The sequence below is a fragment of the Rhinopithecus bieti genome, unplaced genomic scaffold (assembly GCF_001698545.2).
Source record: "Rhinopithecus bieti isolate Rb0 unplaced genomic scaffold, ASM169854v2 scaffold_60, whole genome shotgun sequence".
Taxonomy (NCBI): domain Eukaryota; kingdom Metazoa; phylum Chordata; class Mammalia; order Primates; family Cercopithecidae; genus Rhinopithecus; species Rhinopithecus bieti.
In genome coordinates, this window is record NW_016803192.1 from 221,590 (window position 1) to 242,441 (window position 20,852).

At 39.2% G+C, this 20,852-nt stretch overlaps 1 protein-coding gene and 1 long non-coding RNA gene across 11 annotated transcripts in view; one reads left to right on the plus strand and one right to left on the minus strand.

Annotated features, from left to right (window-relative positions):
• Window positions 1–20,852, minus strand: part of RBMS3 (RNA binding motif single stranded interacting protein 3) — a 763,768-nt gene that overhangs the window by 5,323 nt on the left and 737,593 nt on the right. For 5 of the 9 annotated variants that reach the window (XM_017868338.1, XM_017868350.1, XM_017868345.1 and 2 more), the window contains 2 exons: window positions 15,956–16,036; window positions 12,978–13,105 (listed from right to left, as the gene is read on the minus strand). In XM_017868338.1, coding sequence (XP_017723827.1) covers window positions 12,978–13,105; window positions 15,956–16,036 — 209 coding nt within the window. Of the gene's footprint in view, window positions 1–12,973; window positions 13,106–15,955; window positions 16,037–20,852 lie in introns of those variants that run through there. The other 4 variants (XM_017868366.1, XM_017868341.1, XM_017868360.1 and 1 more) reach the window with 1 other exon arrangement.
• LOC108527233 (uncharacterized) lies at window positions 7,834–16,031 on the plus strand. 2 transcript variants are annotated; one of them, XR_001884752.1, is made up of 3 exons: window positions 7,834–7,872; window positions 13,725–13,795; window positions 15,944–16,031. It is a non-coding gene; the product is annotated as an uncharacterized LOC108527233 (long non-coding RNA). The 2 variants fall into 2 exon arrangements; XR_001884757.1 differs by lacking the exon at window positions 15,944–16,031 and adding an exon at window positions 15,420–15,460.

The following is a 20,852-nucleotide window of genomic DNA, read 5'->3' on the forward strand; positions in this document are numbered from 1 at the left end:
ATAATTTAATTAAAACAATAATTTTAAAAGCCTCTTAGAATTCCCTGAGAGGAAGGCATCACACATCTTAATCTTTCTGGAAGTAAAACATTTGCTGTATTTATCTGACACTCCAGGAGGTCATGTCAATTAGTATTTTTATGACTTTGAAACAAGCAAACTATTTCACTTAGTTTAAACCAGTGTATCCCAACATAATTTGACCAGAAAGTACTTCCCCACCCCAACTCCAGGGCACAGTGGCAAATCCTCCCTCAGCACTAGAGACCTAATTAACACTCTTTGGAGAACACTGATGTAATCCTCCCGCTGTAGAGAAGAATAAAATGAGGCTCCAAAGGGCTTAGTGATAACTAGGGAGTGGTAAAGGTGGAATCTGAACCAAGGACTTCTGATTCCACATATTACAATTTAACTTTGATTGAAGACATACTTTTCAGATCTAGTTATTTTTAAGGTTTCCTACATAGCACAAAGGAAAACAGATAACTTGGGTGGGAATTGGAATGCTCATAGAATTTCCAAAATAAACCACAGTTATTTCCTCCTTCTCTGATTAGAACCTGGAATCCTTTTGCATTAGTAGCCTCTTATTATTATTATTATTATAGTTTTTGGAGTACAAGTGGTTTTGGTTACATGAATGAATTCTATAGTGATGAATTCTTAGATTTTGGTGCACCTGTCACCTGAGCAGTAAACACTATGCCCTATATGTAGTCTTTTATCCCTCAAGTAGCCTCTTTTAACAATGGGAGAAAGAAAACTCCATAAATACTACAATGTGAAGTCTTTTGATTTACCTTGAAATGTGGAATTTGGAATATTTAATATTTGCCAACATGTATCCCAAATATAGTCCCTTAATCCATAGGCACATCATTTATATTTCTCAAACTCTTCCTTTAAACCATCTGTTGTGAAGTCTGTACTTGACAATGTCTTTAGGGTAGACAATTGTGATGTTAAATGTATGTATAATGGGTTAAGCTACTTTTCAGGAACACTGGCTGCCCTAATCAGAATTTCACACCCCACAGGAGGTCAGCTAGCATTTAATGAGAAAGGCCAGAGGTTTGTACAAGTACTTAAAGCTATTGTATCTCAATTAACATAATGATTGTTAGAAATGGGCTGCCTGATGAAAGTAGTAGCATGTTAATTAGCATAATGATGCTGGAAATGAGCTGCCATTTGTGAAACTTGGAGTATTTAAGGTAATGTGGATTGGTTACATTATTTTAGACATAGTCTACACTTTACAAGAAAAGGGAAGGATACAATAAAAATGTGGGGAAAAATCAGGCAAAATAGAAGGTGCCTAATCATAGCTACTTGGGAGGCTGAGAAGGAAGGATCACTTGAGACCAAGAGTTCGAGGTTGTAGTGAGCCACGATTGGACAACTTGCACTGCTGCACTTCAGACTAGGTGACAGAGTGAGACCCTGTCTATAATTTTTTTCAATAAAAAAGCTTTAAAAAATATTAAAAATGTGGGGAAATTTGTAGCATATGACTAACTTTAGGACGTTGTTTGAGCTTGATCTCAAAATTGGACTGTTGTTGAATAATTTTCTGGTGACTTCTGTGAGGATAACATCACCCTACCTCTAGAAAATGGTCAAATCTAACCTGAGTGAATTTTTCATGTAAGACAGGGTCAGGTTCTTTCTAAAAACAGAACTGGGACTTCAAGCATACAGAGCAAACTGTATAAATTGTGTTGTGTCTACTTTCTCATCAATGCTTGTTACATATTTACAAAGTGCCTCCGTGGGTGCTCTTGCATCCCTCAAACTTTTCCCAGTGATGGTTACCAATGAAAAGAAACCGAGTTTTTATGACCCAAAAGCTAAGCTGAATTACTAATGTCTTCCTTGAATGACTGTGAAGACTCTCATGTCTTACTGTGGCTAAAATTGATACAAACTTAGAGTCACATTAATTATTCCTGTTTACAAATTTACAGGAGTGATTGCCATTCACAAATTTATTTTATTTAGATTATTCATTTGGTTTCATTCTATTTTGTGATGCTATTGTTGTTTTAAGTCAAAAACTTCTAGCACTTTGTATAATATCAAAGAAGAGAATATAAGCAGGACCTGTTAAAATTTTCTCCAGGTTTAATGTCCATAGGGCAATGTAAGTGGTCTTCACATGCCACACTTTTCACATGTCACACCACTGAAATATTTCATGTTCCAAGTTACATTCACAATAATTAGATTCCTTGTCTTTCTCCAAAAATCAGGCCTTCCTGGGCTTTTAGCTCATCTGCCTCTGTTAATGGCATCAATAACGTCATTGTTTTGCTTGGAATTTTAAGTCTTGTCTTTTCTTTCTTTTCTTTGGTCTCTCCCTATTAGACTTCCCTACCTCACCATCATACCCACTACCATCATACTTCAGACCTTTACCTCCTCCTGTGTGAATAATTGAAATAATAGGACTGGGGATTTTCAATGCTTCCAAGTGCCTTGTCTACTTCAGCTGGAATCGCAGTCCTAGAACAAAGCAAATGCTGTCCAAGCACCTCAGTATAACACATGATACTAGAATCTGGGTAAATTCTGCCTTTTCATACTGTTCTATTCGTCTGCCTCATTTCTCAGATAAATACTCTGAGCTTTCCCACCTATGGACTTTGGTCAAACTGTTATTCTGCCTAGAACGTTGCTTTTTCCCATAAGACCCAGATCCAGTTGCCCAAACTTCCATTAATGTTTATCCAGCCAGAAAAGAAAAATGATGTGCATTCTATCACTGCAGTACTTTTGAGGAGAGTTATTTTCATTTTCTTCATTGTAGTACATAGATAGCTAGATGTAGATATGGATATAGATAATTCACATGTAGATCTAAATCATGTACTGGATTGTAAGCCTTGGAGGGCAGGGATCCTGTCTCCTAGTACAGTACCTGGCGTGATGCTGGTACCACAAGTGAAGTTGGACCTGCGTATGGAGGTGATGGGGAGACTGTCACCAGAATCCATTAGAGGCAGAGATGCTCTTTTTGGATCAGGCAAACACCTGCTTCCCCACCACATCATACAATGACCAGACAAAGGTGACTTACACCTGGGTAGGGACAGCCTTGAGCGAGAAGAGCGCAATTCCCTGGAGGTTCACAACTGGAAGCAACTAAAACTTCTTTAATCAGGCAGGGAGAGAAGGAGATTCTGGACAGTTGCAAGAAGGGGAAAAATTTGCATTCTGAAATTTCTGAAATCCATCCTTGAAACATGCTCCTCTTTACCTAGCATCCATTGGTAATAGAGTCATTAATGTTTAAATCAAAAGTTTCCCAGCTCACTTAGAATATAACAAAGTATAATCACTGGAAACAAAGCCAAGTAGCCAAGGGCCAAAGACTCGATAACAGCTGGCCTGTTTGATTTATCTCCTGTTACTTTCCCCTCTAGTTCAGGACATTCATGCCTCAGGTGGCCCCTCAGGGCCTCTGAACTTCCTGTTTCATCTGCTTAAAATAATTTTTCTCCCAATCTCTCCATGATTAGCTTCTAATTGTCTTTCAGATCTGGAGACTGTATAGACAGGCTTCCTTTGATACCTAATCTTAGGTACTCGGTCACTTCGTATCAAAATAGTCTTTTAAAATAATCTGCTTTGTAGCTCTCTTTTTGATTATTTTCTGATTGATCCATTGATTCTAAGTCTATTACTAAAAGGAAACTCCAAGAGAGTGCAGGAGGGATTGGCCTCTTTCATTAGTTTTTCCCTTGCACCTAGAATGCTGCCTGTCACATAGTAGGTGCTCAATCATTAATTGTTGATTGGATAAATGAAAGTATTTTTTTCCATTTATCCAGACATCATTAAACTGTTAGCTTGGTTCTAGAATCATTCATTTCCTTATTGTGCTTTGGCACAACCAAAGCCAGTTTCACCTACTCACTGAGTCTTGAGAGGTGTTTCTGGCAAACAGTACATTAGTGAGAATTTTCTTAAAGAAACAGAAATAGGAGAGACTTATTATTAAAAATTTGCTCCAAGATCTGTGGTCAGCAATCTGGAGACCCAGGAGAGCCAATACGGATAGCGTAGTTCCAGTTGAGTCTGACAGCCTGAGAACCAGGAAAGCTCATGATATGAATTTAAGTCCCAGAGCTGGCAGGCTCAAACCCAAGAAAAGCCAATGTTTCAGTTCAAATCCAAAGGCAGGAAAAGACCGATGTTCTCGCTTAATCAGTCAGCCAGGAGTTTTCTTTTATTCAGAGGAGGCTCAACTTTTTGTTCTGTTCAGGTCTTCAACTGATAGGACAAGGACCTGCCACACTGGGGAAGACCACCTGCTTTACTCAGTCCACTGATTCAAATGTTAATCTCATCCAAAAGCAGCCTCACAGACACACCCGGAAAAAATGTTTGACTATATGAGTATGCCATGGTCCAGTCAAATTGACACATAAAATTAACTATCACAAGTTAACTTCTTGTCAACTTGGCATTCATCTGCATCAATAAAAAGGACATGATTCCTTATAACATGACACAATTATCCTACATATGACTGAAAACACACTAACCCCTTTCACAGAAATAGAGGTAAAGTCTTTGAGTGACATTTACTCTCCTCTTTGATATTCTGTAACTTAAATACTGATGTAAAATGAACAATGATTAAATACTATGATATGAAGTCAATATACAATTATACATAAGAGAGTAAGAAAAGATATTTGCTTAATATATATGTTAATATATAAACATACACACACAAATGTATTCATGAAAAGGTAAGGAGATACTGATGGCAATTACAGTCTTTATTGCTGTAGCTGGTCATAGCTGATATTTAAAATAATCTTCTTTCACCATCCATTCTATGTTCCCTTCACCTTCAGCAAGTACTTCAGCTGGTCATGCTTCTTTGGAGGGGGTGACCCAAACCTCCATTCCTGAACAATCTGGCCATTGGATTGAGTAGTCCTGTTTGGATTGTATTGTAATTTTCCATTTACCTTTATCACGGGGCATGGTAATACTAAGAGACACACTAAGGGATCTCCTGTATTCCAGATATTCTCTTCCTTACCTCCACTGTAGAGTAGTAGTCCAATTTCCCTTTGTTAGTCAGGATTAATCACTCCAGCCAGCACAGTAACTCCCTTATTTGCCTGTTGATTTGGAAACATGAGGAGTCCAAAGTGGCTGAGCGGCAGTATTAACTTCTGGTTCAGTAGAATTATTGTTGTCTCTCCTGGTGGAAGCATTCTTCCCTTAGCATTCCTCCTGAGGTCTCTTGGCCAGCAGAACATAATGTCATGGGTACAGGAAGCAAAAATTTTGCTAGTGAGTCACTAAGGGTATTAGTGGTACCACTCTCATTTTTACCTTTTAATTTCTGGACCCATGAAACCTGGCTGTAGGAGAACAGCACCATGTATGTATATTGGGTACTCATTCGAAGCACATCAGCCTTTCAGAAATCCTTCACCCATCCCTGCATAGTGTTGCCAGTTAGCTAGCACTGTAATTGAGTCTTCAAAAGGACATTCCACTGTCTGTCAAGCCAGCTGCTTCGTGGTGGTGGGGAACATAGCAAGACCAGTGAATTCTATGAGCGTGGGCCCATTGCCATGCCTTATTTGCTGTGAAATGAGTTCCTTGATCAGAAGCAATGTCGTGTAGAATAATATGATGGTGGATAAAGCATTCTTTAAGTTTACTGACGGTAGTTTTGGCAGAAACATGTATAGGAAAGGCAATTCCACATCCAAAGTAAGTTTGTTGTCTAGTAAGAAGAAAATCTTGCCCCTTTCATGATGGAAGTAGTGCAACGTAATCATCCTAGTACCAGTTAGCTGGCTGATCACCTCAGAGAATGGTGCCATATCAGGGATATGTTGCTGGCACATTGGGCACTCAGCAGTGCCTATGCCAGATTTTCCTTGGTGAACAAAAGTCCATGTTGCTGATCTCATAAACTTCATCTCTGTAACCATGGCCATTTTGTTCATGAGTCCATTGGGCAATGACAGGAATGGCTGAGGAAAGAGGCTGACTCACATTCACAGACACATATTAATCTTATATCTTGATTATCAAAATTCTCTGTGGAGGTGGTCCTATGATGGACATTTACATGGACTATCAATATCTTCTATTTATTATTCATAAGATGTTCACATACCTTTTCCACAAATTTCTTTGTCACCAATTTCCCAATCACATTTTTTTCCAAGTCCCTGACCATCCAACCAAACTCTTGGATATAGCCCATGATTAAGTATAGGATATAGCCCATGATTAAGTATATAATCATGCTTCTGGCCATTTTTCCTTCCAAGCAAAGTGAACAGCCAGATGCACTGATATAAGTTCTACTCGATGAAAGGATTTCACTTCGCCACTGTCCTTCACGAATGATCCAGAAAGAGACTACAGTGCCTCAGCTGCTCACTGTTGGTTGTACCTGCGTATCATGCAGAGCCGCCTATAAGCTAGACCTGAAGAGGCAGGATAGCAGGAATGGGAAACATGGATATTTGGGCCACTTTTGCATGTAGCTTTCTGTGCCTTCAGGGTCTGCTCAAGCCTGATCATGTATATACCACTTCCATTTTATGATGGAGTACTGCATGCCCATCTTTATGGCTTGGTGAGTCAGATAACACCCAGTTCATGACAGGTAGCTCAGTTCACATGGTAACTTGATTGCATATAGTTAAGTGTTCAGTTTCTCTTGAGGCCCAGTAGCAAGCCAAGAGCTATTTCTCAAAAGGAAAGTAGTTATTGATAGAGATGGCAAGGCTTTGCCCCAAAATCCTAAGGGCCTTCACTGCAGTTTACGTATAAGAGCCTGTCAAAACCTCCAAACAGCATCCCTATTCGCAACTGACACTTCAAACACCATTGGATCTGCTGAATTATATGACTCAAGTGACACAGCAGCTTCCATTGCAGCCTGGACCTGTTGTGAAACCTTCTCTTATTCTGAGTCCCATTTAAAACTAGCAGTTCTTTGTGTCACTCAATAGATGAGTGAGAGTCACATACCCACATACTGCCTCTAAAATCCAAAGAAGCCACTCAGCATTGTGCTTGTTTTGGTGATAGGAGATACTAGATGCAACAGGATTAAACTTATCTTTCATCCTTAGAGATGTATTTTCACAAACCCTACCACACTGGACCTCTAGAAATCACTGACAGAAGTTCCTTGAATTTTTGTTGAATTTATTTACCAGTCTCAGACACACAAATGTTCTACTAATAAGTCTAGAGTAGTTATTACTACTTGCTCATTAAGTCTAGTCAGCATAGTGTCATGAATGTAATGGGTCAGTATGATATCCTGTGGAAGGGAGAGACCATCAAGATCCATGCAAACTAAATTATGGCCTAGGCTAATATACTCCTGAGGTAGGATATTGGAGGTATATTGGTGGCCTTGAAAGCTGAAAACAAACTGTTTCTGGTGGTTCTTATTGACAGTAATGGAGAAATAAAAGAATGTACCAGATCAACAGATGTCTAACAGGTTCCAAGGGGTGTGTTAATTTGCACAAGCAATGAAACCACATTTGATACAGCCACTGTCATTGAACTCATCACCTGGGTATGTGATACTGTTTGGCTCTGTGTTCCCACTCAAATCTCATCTGGAACTGTACTTCCATAATTTCCATGTGTTGTGGGAGGGACCCAGTGAGACAGAATTTGAATCGTAGGGGTGGTTTCCTCCATACTGTTCTCATGGTAGTGAATGAATCTCATGAGATCTGATGGTTTTATCCAGGGTTTCTGCTTTCACATCTTCTTCATTTTCTCTTGTTGCAGTCATATAAGAACTGCCTTTCACCTCCCGCCATGATTCTGAGGCCTCCCCAGCCATGTGGAACTGTAAGTCCAATTAATCTTTTTTTCTACCCAGTCTCGGGTATGTCTTTATCAGCAGCATGAAAACAGACTAATGCAATATACTTACAATAACCTACTGTCCTTCTCTAAGTTCCATCTGTCTTTTGCACAAGCTAAATGGGCAAGTTAAATGGCGTTATAATGGAAATCGACACTGCATGTTTCAAGTTCTTGACAGTAGCACTAATTTTCGCAGTCCTCTGGAAATGCATTATTGAATTTGGTTTACTATTTTCCTATGTAGAAACAGTTCCTGTGTCTTCCATTTTGCCTTTTCCACCATAAAGGTCCTTATTCTGCAAGTCAGGGAACCAATGTGGGGACTCTGCAAGTTACTGAGCATTCTAGAACTAAAGAAACAACCACAAGATAGGCTTGGGGATTAATGGAATCCACTGTGAGAAGGACCTGAGCTAAAACTCCATTGATTACCTGACATCTGTATGTCTATACTCTGGTGCACTATGGTGCCATTTTAGGTCTCTTGGAATTAATGTCAGTTGTCCAATAGACTCTGCAAGATCTGATTTTTTCTTTTCTTTAGTCAGAGGCAATAGGTCCCTTTTGGGAAGGCTGAGAGAAAAATTAACAGTATACATCTTTGATAGTTTATCAGTGTCTTTCTTTGAGGAAACCCAATCTCCTTTTCAGTCAATGGACTCTGGGTCTGTAAACTGGCTCAAGTCTGGGAATTGATTGAAGTGCCATGAATCTCTCTCTTTATGATTCAAGTTAGACATTTATTCACCTGACCTAGAACTTTTCTGCTTATATAAGCCAAATAAGAATTTGGCAGACTTTCTATGTATTTCACTTCTAGGAACACCACGATCAACCAGCCAATGTCATAAGTCTGCATGAGCCAGACAATTCTGATTGCTGTTTTAACTCTTCTGTCCTCTACAGTAACCATGCCAACCTCGCTTTTGGTGATTGAATGTTGCCACCTGGCCCCAATCACTCAGGGTCCAATCACTCTAATTGCATTTAGGTTTCCCAATTCAGTGACTATAGTTCCCACTGTAAGTTCTGGGCTACAGAGAAGAGCAATTACAGAGTTATTCAAGGATGCCAAGGCTCCCCTCACACATGTATTTCTTATAGTTGTGGTGAAATGTCTTCTGGACCCTCCCACTGTAGGTGAGTAGATCTTAAATGATAAACCCACTCTAATATTAAAATCTCTCTAAGCCTTTGAATCTCTTCCTGTAGGGCTAGCATTTCCAACTAGCTCACTGTGGGTCATCTCTTGACCCATGTTTTCATCAACCAGCTAAGCTATTAGAGTCTTTATAACTTCTTGAGTTGCAACATTAATTGCAGAATCTATGCTTAGTGAGCCCATGTCAATTACTTTGGGCTGATCCAACGTTATGTTCCATTATTATGTCACATCCTTGATATCCATTTCCACACATGTTCCATGAATTTCTGTCTGTATAAAGTAAAAATCTAAGTAGTTCTTCTGAAGTGTAGTGCACCTCCTTATAGGTGATATTTTGCACCTCACCTTTAGGGGCTTGCTAGACTTGAGCCTAGTTATAGATCTAGAAGTGAAGAGGGGTGGTGGAGGTGAGTCCTAAGAGGACTCAGCTTTGTCTTACATGACAACTGACTCAGAGGAGGCCATTCCAGTTTTTTCAGGCAATGCAGGGTTAAAAATCACTCCCAATTGTAGTGGAGAAGCCACTGTCACTGGACATGGGGAGGCTTCTTCCACTGGCAAAGAATACTCATCATATTTAGAGACTCACTGTCCCCAGCTTGATTAGATTTTTTTCCCCCATATATCCATGACAATTACAAGATCCCACTTTTTCCCAATCAATACCTTCACTTTAACAGTAGATACTCATGAAATTAGGAATTCAACCTCTGTTGTAACTCAGTCTGTCATAGGATGAGATTCTGGGTTTGATTTTCAGCAATCTCAGCCATGTGGCTCCAGGAAATAAAGGGCTTTTTCAAGTCATTTATACTGTGTTTAAGCTGAAAATTGAATCCCTGAATGCATCTTCTTCTTTCCTCACTATGTCTAGTGACATTAGGAGCAATCAGACAATCATATTCATTAATTTTGCAAAAATGTTTGAAAATGTCATATACATAGTCACCCATCTCCTTGCTTCTTATAAATGGTTGATTAGGAGTATCTAATTAAGATATTTTGCATATTTCCATTGCCAGATCATGTCATGGAATATAAATGCTCTCTTTACTACTAGAAATAGAGTCATTAGTTTTAAACCTAATCAGATCAGAAAACCAATTTCAGAAGTTACTGTATGTGTGTGCATGTACATATATATATACACACACACATACACATGAGAGAGGGAGAAAGAGGAGAGATACAGAGATTTTACAAAATAAACTGGCTTGTACAATTATTAAGACTGAGAAGTCTGATGATCTGCAATGATCTGCAGTTGGCAGACTGGAGACCCAGAAGAGTTAATAGTGTAATTCTAGTTTGAGTCTGAAAGTCTGAGAACTGAAAGAGTTGATGTAAATTCTAGTTCTATAGCTGGCAGGCTCAAGATCTAAGAAGAGCCAATATTTTTGTTCAAGTCCAAAGGCAGGAAAAGACCAGTGTTCTAGCTCTAGCAGTCAAGCAGCAGGAGTTCCTTCTTACTCATTCATGAGAGGTTCAATCTTTTTGCTTTATTAAGGGCTTCAACTGATTGGATGGAAGTCTCCCACAGGGGGGAGGAAAATCTGCTTTAACTGATTCAAATATTAATCTCATCCAAAATCACCTTCACAGACATACCCAGAAATATTATTTGGCCAAATACATGGGCACCCTGTGGCTCAGTCAAACGGTCACATAAAATTTCCCATTATCCACAGTATTTCTCATCTCCCACCAATGTCTCTTGCTATGCTTTACACATAGCCAACATCTGCTTCTTTTCTCACATATAACCCATTGACCAGGCTGAAAAAAAATTTCAATATGCTTGGACTGGAGTTCCAGAGTCTACCACTGTATTAGTTTTGCACATAAAAGTGATTCACACAGTAAATTAATAACATACTGCTTTACTCAGTAACAATCTTTTCTGAAAGTCATTATTGATATTAATAATGGCAATCATAATACCTTATATTTGTAAGGTTAAGTCATATTCTGAGCAAATTTAATTTGTAAAGCTGACTTTAGAAATTAAATTTGTAAAGCAAACAACGTATATTGAGGTTTAAAAGTGACAAAGATTCTCTTCTTGCTCAACTTTTAGTCAGGCTACTCTGAGGCCCCATCTTGAGTAGGCATAGACTTTTGCCCCCATTCTTGCCAGTTCTTTATAGTCTAGTTTTAGCAAGAATCTTACTAAGTCAGTTTAAAGAGAATAGCCTATGGTTGATATGACTACCCTCAATATCTGATCACTTTTCTCATCCCCTCCATTTGATGTTATCATTCCTTGATCTGCCTTCAGCAAAAAGCCTGTCAAGTTAGTTTAGCAGTAATTCTCCTGTTCTTGATGTCTTCTCTTAGTAATTCTCCACTCACTGACCCCCTCACTCGGCTTGTTGGCTACAAATCCCCAGGTGTCTTTGCTGTATTCTGAATTGAGCATGTTCTCTCTTCCCCTATTGCAATCATTTTAATACCTATTTTTTTATTATTTTATTATTATTTTTTTGAGATGGAGTCTCACTCTGTTGCCCAGGCTGGAGTGCAGTGGCACGATCTCTGCTCACTGCAAGTTCCACCTCCCAGGTTCATGCCATTCTCCTACCTCAGCCCCACCAAGTAGCTGGGACTACAGGTGCCTACCACCATGCCCAGCTAAGTTTTCTGTATTTTTAGTAGAGACGGGGTTTCACCGTGTTAGCCAGGATGGTCTCTATCTCCTGACCTCATGATCCGCCTGCTTCGGCTTCCCATAGTGCTGGGATTATAGGTGTGAGCCACCGTGCCCAGCCTAATACCTATAGTTCTATAGGCGTGAGCCACCGCGCCCAGCCTAATACCTATAGTTCTTAATGGCAAAAACCGCAATTACTTTTGTACCAACCTAATAAATAAAGTATTTCTTAATGTTTTAACAAATATCAGAATAAACTTTTTCTTTAAGAAGAAAATTTATTATTTTAAATAATGGAGCAGCACTCTGTAGATAGGCAGGATTGTCTGGGGATTCTGTATTCATCAGGGATTTTATTGCTATCTACAAAGTTGAATAGTTTGCATGCCCAGACACCTGTATACAGACTTTCCTTTTGTAAGTTCTTTTGGTTTCAATAAACAGCCCTCAAACTTTACCAAAGTTTGCCAAATGTTTACTCAACACAAAGCCAAATGTACTTTGCATTATGGGTGATTTAAGGATTTTCAAGAGTAATTCTGAAAATCCTTGCCATTTTATTCCTGAATAAGACTATATTTTCTATTGCTTGATATCTTACAATACCCTTTTTCATGGACATTTAACTTTGCATTCAAAGCAACCCTACAAGGGGGAGTGCTACTGTCTTCATTTAAGAGTAAGGAGACTGAGACTAAAATGCAGGCTCTCTATTCAGTTTCAGGTTAGGAATAGTATAATTTTTCCAATAATAAATATGGTAGATTTTTTTAAATGGCTGCAGTGCCTCTCTCTATATCAAGCATTTTCAAAGTGAACTGCTACATTGACTGTTTGGCCAAGTGACTTGCTTTGGCTAATGACATATTACAAAATTAGCTACAAACAGAATTGAAGAATGCTTGTATATTTGGGCTTGTTCTTTACTATTCTTGAAATTCTGAGACTTCCATGTGCATTAGCCTGCTGGAGGATCAGAAGCATATGGCCCGGTCACTTCCATCACACATCCAATAGCTAGCAACACCCAGAAGCAGAGATGCATAGATAATCAGCAGCTGTTCCTAGATGTTTCATTCCTGTCAAGATCAGAAGAACCATCCACCCAAAGTTGGCCCAAATTTCAAACCCACATAATCATGAGCTAAATAAATGCTTGTTGCTAAGTTTGGGATGGTTTGTATTTCAGCAAAAGCTAACAGATACAACATGAGAGAGTGATGTCAAGATGGCTGATCTCGAGGAAAAGAGCTTAGCACAGCCCAGACTTACTTAGACTGTTGGTAAGAATATGCAGGTGCATGTTCGTTGGATGTGTCCACTGCTATCTGTTGCTGCTGACCACTGGTGTCCTGGGATGAAGGTGCCACTGTCTGGGGAGAGGTATCAGCAACAACACCCTAAGGAGGGAAATAAGAACATAAAAGCCTTACTTTCAGCAAAGGGCCCTCTCTAGATAGGCGGTAAGTACCCCTCTTCTAATTGGCTTAAGTAGAGATGCTCTCAGCTACGTGAAGTCACAATAGGTACTCAGAGGACTCCCAGAGAGCACATTTAGATAAGGGCTAAGTAATTCATCCTAATGTGGCACTAAGAAACCTTGCCATTAGAAGTTGTTGGAGTAGTTAAGTGGTCAGAAAATAATTTTGCCTATACTTGGAACTTTTAAACCAGGTTCGCACATTTATCCACAATAAATAACAATTTATCCTCATTCAGGATTCCTATAAAAACTTGTACGTTCAAACATTATTTTCCTGGCATATTTCACTGTATCATGTCTATATTCTTTGGGATGACAATGGAAACTGATCTTAATAAAAATATACATCAAAGTTTGGAAATCTTTTAAAAGGATGCTATTAAGTAGGTTTTCTCTTCAGTAATTTGTTTTGTTTTGCTTTGTTTTCTGGTATATGAACTGACAGTCACCAAGAAGTTTTAAGAAAACAACAACAAAACTTGTCCTTAATTTTGGTTTGCTTTTCCTTCACCCTTTCTATTTTTTGTTTCTCACAGATGCTGGCAAGAGTGAATTTCTGGAATTGGTCACAATCAAGAATATAATTTTGGATTCCAGAGAGGCATAGGTGATTTTATTTGGTTGTTAGGTGATTGTATTTGGTTGTTACTAGGCCTAAGAAGAGCACCTATCTTGATAAATTTTCCTGGTTTTATTTGTAGTCATGGATACCTGCAGTGATGTCAAGTAATCTGTCACTGAGATTCCCTAAATTTCTTCTTTAGAATTTGAAAATTCTCTCTATATTTATTCTATCTTTTCTTTCCTAATTCACTATTTGGTATTATTTATTTTTTGACACCTCCCACCTTTACTTTATAGAGAGTGTTTTAATTAACGCTTTTCCTCATAATCACTGGTTCAAGGCAATATATCAGAGTATATTTATATTTTTCTCAGTGAAATATTTCTTTTTAATCCCTAAATATAACTATAATTAGACTGTTTCCAATAAGCCACACTGTTAAATGTCTCATAATCATCAAAATGGTCAAGTTTTATGTATATGTTTTTGGTGTACACAGAGAAATGAAAATATGTGGCAGAAGTTTACACTTAAAGTGCCTATTTTCTCATGGCATAGGTGCTTTTTGATAGCTAAATATAGCAAAGAATGTGAAATTTAATCATATATTCTTGAAATTCTGAAAAGACAAAACTGTTTAAGATGACACATTCTTTGAGACCTATAGGTCTGGAACACATGAAAGATTTAACAATTGGAACTCCTTGATTTCCTAAGCTACATAACTAGTCTGTAAAGGTCTCCCTCAATCTCTGAGATTGAGAGTCTTGGTGGATTTTTATATGGAGTGGTACCAACATAGCAGTTGCTTGCCAACAAATGGAGTAGCAAAGACATCAACTGCAGGGGATTCCCAGCTGATGAGAAGGAATGTAGGTGACCATAATGCACATGTGCAGCAGGAGAGGGGAAAGAAGGGCAATAAAAAAGTAATGGCTAGAACCAGAGCAAAGAATATACATATCTAACTGTTTTACCACCGTCTGCATAGCTCTGTGCCCTCTCCATTTCTATGTGGTTTATGGCTCTGTCCAGTAAAATGATGTGTAGAGGGCATAGATTTATCCCAATGGAAAGAGAGAATGAATGCAGCAAAACTTCCATGAAGGACAAGCTGACATCATCATTCATGATATTCACAGCAATAAGACTTGTACAACTTCTTTCTTGTCTGTAAGAAGCTGCAAGCCTGTGCAGGTTCATCGCCTAGAGCAATGATTTCTAGTCTTTGGGTACATATTAGAATCATCTAAGGTCTTTTAAAAATATGATGTTCACAGTGGCTCATGCCTGTAATCCCAGCACTTTGGGTGGCCTAGGCGGGTGGATCACCTGAGGTCAGGAGTTCAAGACCAGCCTGGCCAACCTGGTGAAACCCCGTCTCTACTAAAAATACAAAAAAAAAAAAAAAAAATGATGTTCAGTCTATACTCCAGTCAAATTCATAATCTGTGGGAATAAGACCCAGGAATCAATATTTTTTAAAGCTCTCCAAATAATTTCAATGTGCAGAAAAGTTTGAGAACCAGTGCATTAGTCCAGTGCCTCTCAAATTTTTAACGTGCATTTGGATCACTGAGTGATCATCTTAAAATGCAAATTCAGATGCAGTAGGTCTGGATAGTACCTAAGAGTCTACATTTCTTTTCTTTCTTCCTTCTGACAGGGTCTCACTGTTTCACCCAGGCTGGTCTCGAACTTCTGGTCTCAAGAGATCCTCCTGTCTCAGCCTCTCAAGTAGCTAGGATTATAGGTGCATGCCATCATGCCCAGCAAGTCTGCATTTCTAACAAGCTCTCAAGGGATATAATGATGCTGGTCTAGGAACCACTCTTTGAGGAACAAGGCATTAAAGAACTAGTTCATTCACATAGTTGCAAACTTTTTCCCTTTTATAAGTATTCGTGATTAAAATTGTTGGAGTTGTGATTTGGTTTCTGGAATTTTCTCTAAATATGAAAGAGACTCCCATCAAGAGATTCCTGTTGTGCCTCTGTAGCAGATGACCTCACTGCATGTGCAAAGCAAAACACAACCACATTCAAGTAAATGTTTATACTTTCATATACTGAATTTACAATGTCATATTTTAGAGTAGCACAAAAATTGCAAGTGAGGATTCCTACGGTTATGGGGGAACTACAGTGTATGCGACTGAGATTTATTTCTTCTAACCTCTTTATTCGACAGGGATAGACTTACTTCAATAGAAACAGCTGTCGGAGGCACAGGCGTGTACTGGGGAATGTAGGTCCCTTGCATAGGAGCAGCAGCAGTCATATACTAGAGAGAATCAAAGAAAAATGCATGTGAACTTTGAGCTGCAACCAGTGAGAAAATAAAATACCACATGAGACTGCTTTAGCTGTGGGGCCCATAGCCCCAGTGTGTATTTTTTTTCCAACTCAATTTTCACTAAAAATAAGGCAGCTCCTCTCAGTATTGAAAGGCCTTTCTTACTAATTTAGTACCCACGTTAGCCCTACCTCTTAATTATCAATATGAGTTAATTCACCCCCATTTCCTCACTTTGTCCTTTTACACATTCTAAATAAGATCTCAAGCATTTCACATCTAAACACAAACTCCAGGAGAGTGGGGATGATGTCTCTTTTTTACTATCTTTTATTGCTAGCACCTATCACACAGTAGGCTCTCAACAAGTATTTGTTGAATGAATGATCGTATAAATTGTTAGTAATATTATTTTTTGAATTTAAAAAAGCAAAGTAATGCAATAGTTATGTGATACATTTGCATTACTGGCAAATGTCATTTTTTTCATTTTTGCATCACTTTTAAAAATATGAGTATTACAGATAATATTGAAGTCTGTATTGTTCCCTTCTCCCATTTCATTCTCGTATCACTGTTAAAATTTCATTTCCAATACCTTTAATCCACCAAATTTTTCTTATTGCAATGAATAATGAAGCCAAAGCATTTTTTGCTAAGTTGTAGTAGTCAATAAATTGTGTATTGAGGATAAGTTGTATTTTTGTAATGAAGAGAGCCCCAGTAAAACTACATGTTCAGTTACATAAGCATAAAGTATGACCCATATTCATAATACACATATCCACCCTGCAAATTCAAAGTTCTACTCTTCAAGAATTGAATTTCCTATGGAATCAACTGTTTATGAGTTTCTGAACTTCACCAATAACACAAAACTGGAATCATCAAATAAATTCAAGGTTTCTCAATTCATAATTTTTTTGTGGAAAATCAAAAGCTCCTGATTATTTTTCTAAATTTGCTGAGATCAAATACTAAGTTCATGTATAAATATGAAAAAGCTAAATTACTGTTTTGTGTATGTTACTATATTCAGTATTTAAGAGGCATGCCGGTTCTGAATCAAGGAAAGCATCTGAACACTAGTCCATCTTTTCTTTCTTGTTGTTGGAGTGCAGTGGCGTGATCTTGGCTCACTGAAAGCTCTGCCTCCAGGGTTCAAGCGGTTCTCACGCTTCAGTCTCCTGAGTAGCTGGGAGTACATGTGTGTGCCACCACACCTGGTTAATTTTTGTATTTTTAGTAGAGACAGGGTTTTGCCATATTGGCCAAGCTGGTCTCAAACTCCTGGCCTCAAGTAATCCACCTGCCTCGGCCTCCCAGAGTGCCGGGATTATAGCCGTGCGCTACTGCGCCCAGCCGGCATCTGCCTTTTCAACAAGATTACTCTAGAGAGTATGTTGTATATAACAGTTCCCTGGCCATTTCAGATAGGTAACTTGCCGCTTATATAGATTCTAAATATCCTTTAATTTAGCACTTTTTACAATATATTCCTTGAAACACTAGCTATACTGAGAGTAAAGCTTTCTGTGTTCCAATGTATTTAAGCAATGCTGCATAACATATCCTCTTCTTGATACTGACATCTGATTAAACTCTGAGAAATCATGTTTTACAGAAGAAGCCTATTTAAAGGGGATAAACTAGTATTTCTAAAACTTGTGTTTTGATTTTTGGTATCATTTATTAGTTTTGCTTAAAATTACTACTCTAAGAAATATACTCTGGAAAATGTTTCCTTAATTGAATTTCAAAATCTAGCAGCTTTATAGCAAGTGAGAATATATTTTATCAACCATGAATTTAAGTTCAAAATTGATACCTTTGGTCATGATTTTCCAAGGTTTACTATATACTAGTAAAAGGATAAACCCTCACCTATTTGAGTATTGCCTGTTCTAAAGTAATTCTAAACTTTGCAACTTGCCCAGTAAGTTACGTACATCTTTTGCATAAGAGGATGTCACTAGCACCCTCTGTAGAATACTGCTGGGATCCATCCCCACTCCACTCTCTATATCTCTAAGAAGAAATACTGTGAATTGGAGGTCATTAGAAACATGACTTGTGGCCATATACAGCAATGTTCACTAGTTCACATGAGTATCTATTCCATGATTTGGACTTTCCTTGCCACACTGGAGTTCCTAGGTAGTATGGTTAATAAGAAGCATTGGGGGTGGCTGGCAAGACAGATGAATAGGAACAGCTCTCGTCTGCATCTTCCAGCAAGATCAACGCAGAAGGCAGGTGATTTCTGCATTTCCAACTGAGGTACCCGGCTAATCTCACTGGGACTGGTTAGACAGTGGGTGCAGCCCAAGGAAGGCGAGCCGAAGCAGGGTGGGGCATCGTCTCACCCAGGAAGTGCAAGGGGTTGGGGAACTCCCTCCCCTAGCCAAGGGAAGCCCTGAGGGACTGTGCTGTAAGGAACATGCATTCTGGCCCAGATACTATGCTTTTCTCTCAGTCTTCACAACCGGCAAACCAGGAGATTCTCTCGGGTGCCTACACCACTAAGACCCTGGGTTTCGAGCACAAAACTGGGCAACCATTTGGGCAGACACCGAGCTAGCTGCAGTTTTTTTTTTTTTTTTCATACCCCAGTAGCACCTGGAATGCCAGCGAGACAAACCATTCACTCCCCTGGAAAGGGGCTGAAGCTAGGGTGCCACCCCACGGAGCCCAGCAAGCTAAGGTCCACCAGCTTTAAATTCTTGTTGCCAGCACAACAGTCTGAAGTTCACTTGGAATGCTGGAGCTTGATGGAGGGAGGGACGTCTGCCATTACTGAGGCTTGAGTAGGCAGTTTTCCCCTTGCAGTATAAACAAAGCTGCTGGGATGTTCAAACTGGGTGGAGCCCACAGCAGTTTTGCAACGTCACTGTAGCCAGACTGCCTTTCTAGATTCCTCCTCTCTGGGCAAAGCATCTCTGAAAGAAAGGCAGTAGCCCCAGTTAGGGGTTATAGATAAAACTCCCATCTCCCTGGGACAGAGCACCTGTGGGTATGGGCAGCTGTGGGTGCAGTTTCAGCAGACTTAAATGTTCCTGTCTGCTGGTTCTGAAGAGAGCAGCTGATCTCCCAGGACAGTGCTTGAGCTCTGCTAAGGGACAGACTGCCTCCTCAAGTGGGTCCCTGACCCCCGTGCCTCCTGACTGGGAGTACCTCCAAACAGGGATCGACAGACACCTCATACAGGAGACCTCCAGCTGGCATCTGGCGGGTGCCCCTCTGGGACGAAGCTTCCAGAGGAAGAAACAGGCAGCAATATTTGCTGTTCTGCAGCCTCCGCTGGTCATACTCAGGCAAACAGGGACTCGAGCAGACCTGCAGCAGAGGGTCTTGACTGTTAAAAGGAAAACTAACAGAAAGGAATAGCATCAACATCAACAAAAAGGACGTCCATACAAAAACCCCATCTGAAGGTCACCAGCATCAAAGACTGAAGGTAGACAAATCCATGAATATGAGGAAAACCATATTTGGAAAACCAAATTTTCCAAAACGCTGAAAATTCCAAAACTGGAATGCCTCTTCTTCTCCAAAGAATCACAATTCCTCTCCAGTGAGAGAACAAAACAGGACAGAGAATGAGTTTGATAACTTGACAGAAGTGGACTTCAGAAGGTGGGTAATAGCAAACTTCTCTGAGCTAAAGAAGCATGTTCTAACACAATGAAAGGAAGCTAAGAACCTTGAAAAAAGGCTAGAGGAATTGCTAACTAGAATAACCAGTTTAGAAAAGAATATAAATAACCTCATGGAGCTGAAAAACACAGCATGAGAACTTCATGAAGCATAGACAAGTATCATTAGCCAAATTGATCAAGTGGAAGAAAGGATATGAGAGATTGAAGATCAACTTAATGAAATAAAGCATGAAGACAAGATCAGAGAAAAAAGAATGAAAAGGAATGAACAAAGCCTCCAAGAAATATGGGACTATGTGAAAAGACCAAACCTACATTTGATTGGTATACTGGAAAGTGATGGAGAGAATGGAACGAAGTTGTAAAACACTCTTCAGGATATTATCCAGGACAACTTCCCCAAACTAGCAAGACAGGCCAACATTCAAATTCAGGAAATACAGAGAACATCACAATGATACTCCTGAAGAAGAGCAACCCCAAGACACATATTCATCAGATTCGCCAGGGTTAAAATGAAGGAAAAAATGGTAAGGGCAGCCAGAGAGGAAGGTCTGGTTACTCACAAAGGGAAGCCCATCAGACTAACAGCAGATGTCTCTGAAGAAACCCTACAAGCCAGAAGAGAGTGGTGGCCAATATTCAACCTTCTTAAAAGAATTTTCAACCCAGAGTTTCATACCCAGCCAAACTAAGCTTCATAAGCAAAGTAGAAATAAAATCCTTTACGGACAAGCAAATGCTGAGAGATTTTGTCACCATCAAGCCTGCCTTACAAGAGCTCCTGAAGGAAGCACTAAATATGGAAAGGAAAAACTGGCACCAGCCATAGAAAACCATACCAAATTGTAAAGACCATCAACACTATGAAAAAACTGCATGAACTAATGAGGAAAAAAACCAGCTAGCATCATAATGACAGGATCAAATTCACACATAACAATATTAACCTTAAATGTAAGTAAGCTAAATGCCCCAATTAAAAGACATAAAGTGGGAAATTGGATAAAGAGTAAGACCCATCGGTGTGCTGTATTCAGGAGACCCATCTCACATGCAAAGACACATATAGGCTCAAAATAAAGGGATGGAGGAATGTTTACCAAGCAAACAGAAAGCAAAAAAAAAAAAAAAAAAAAAAAAAA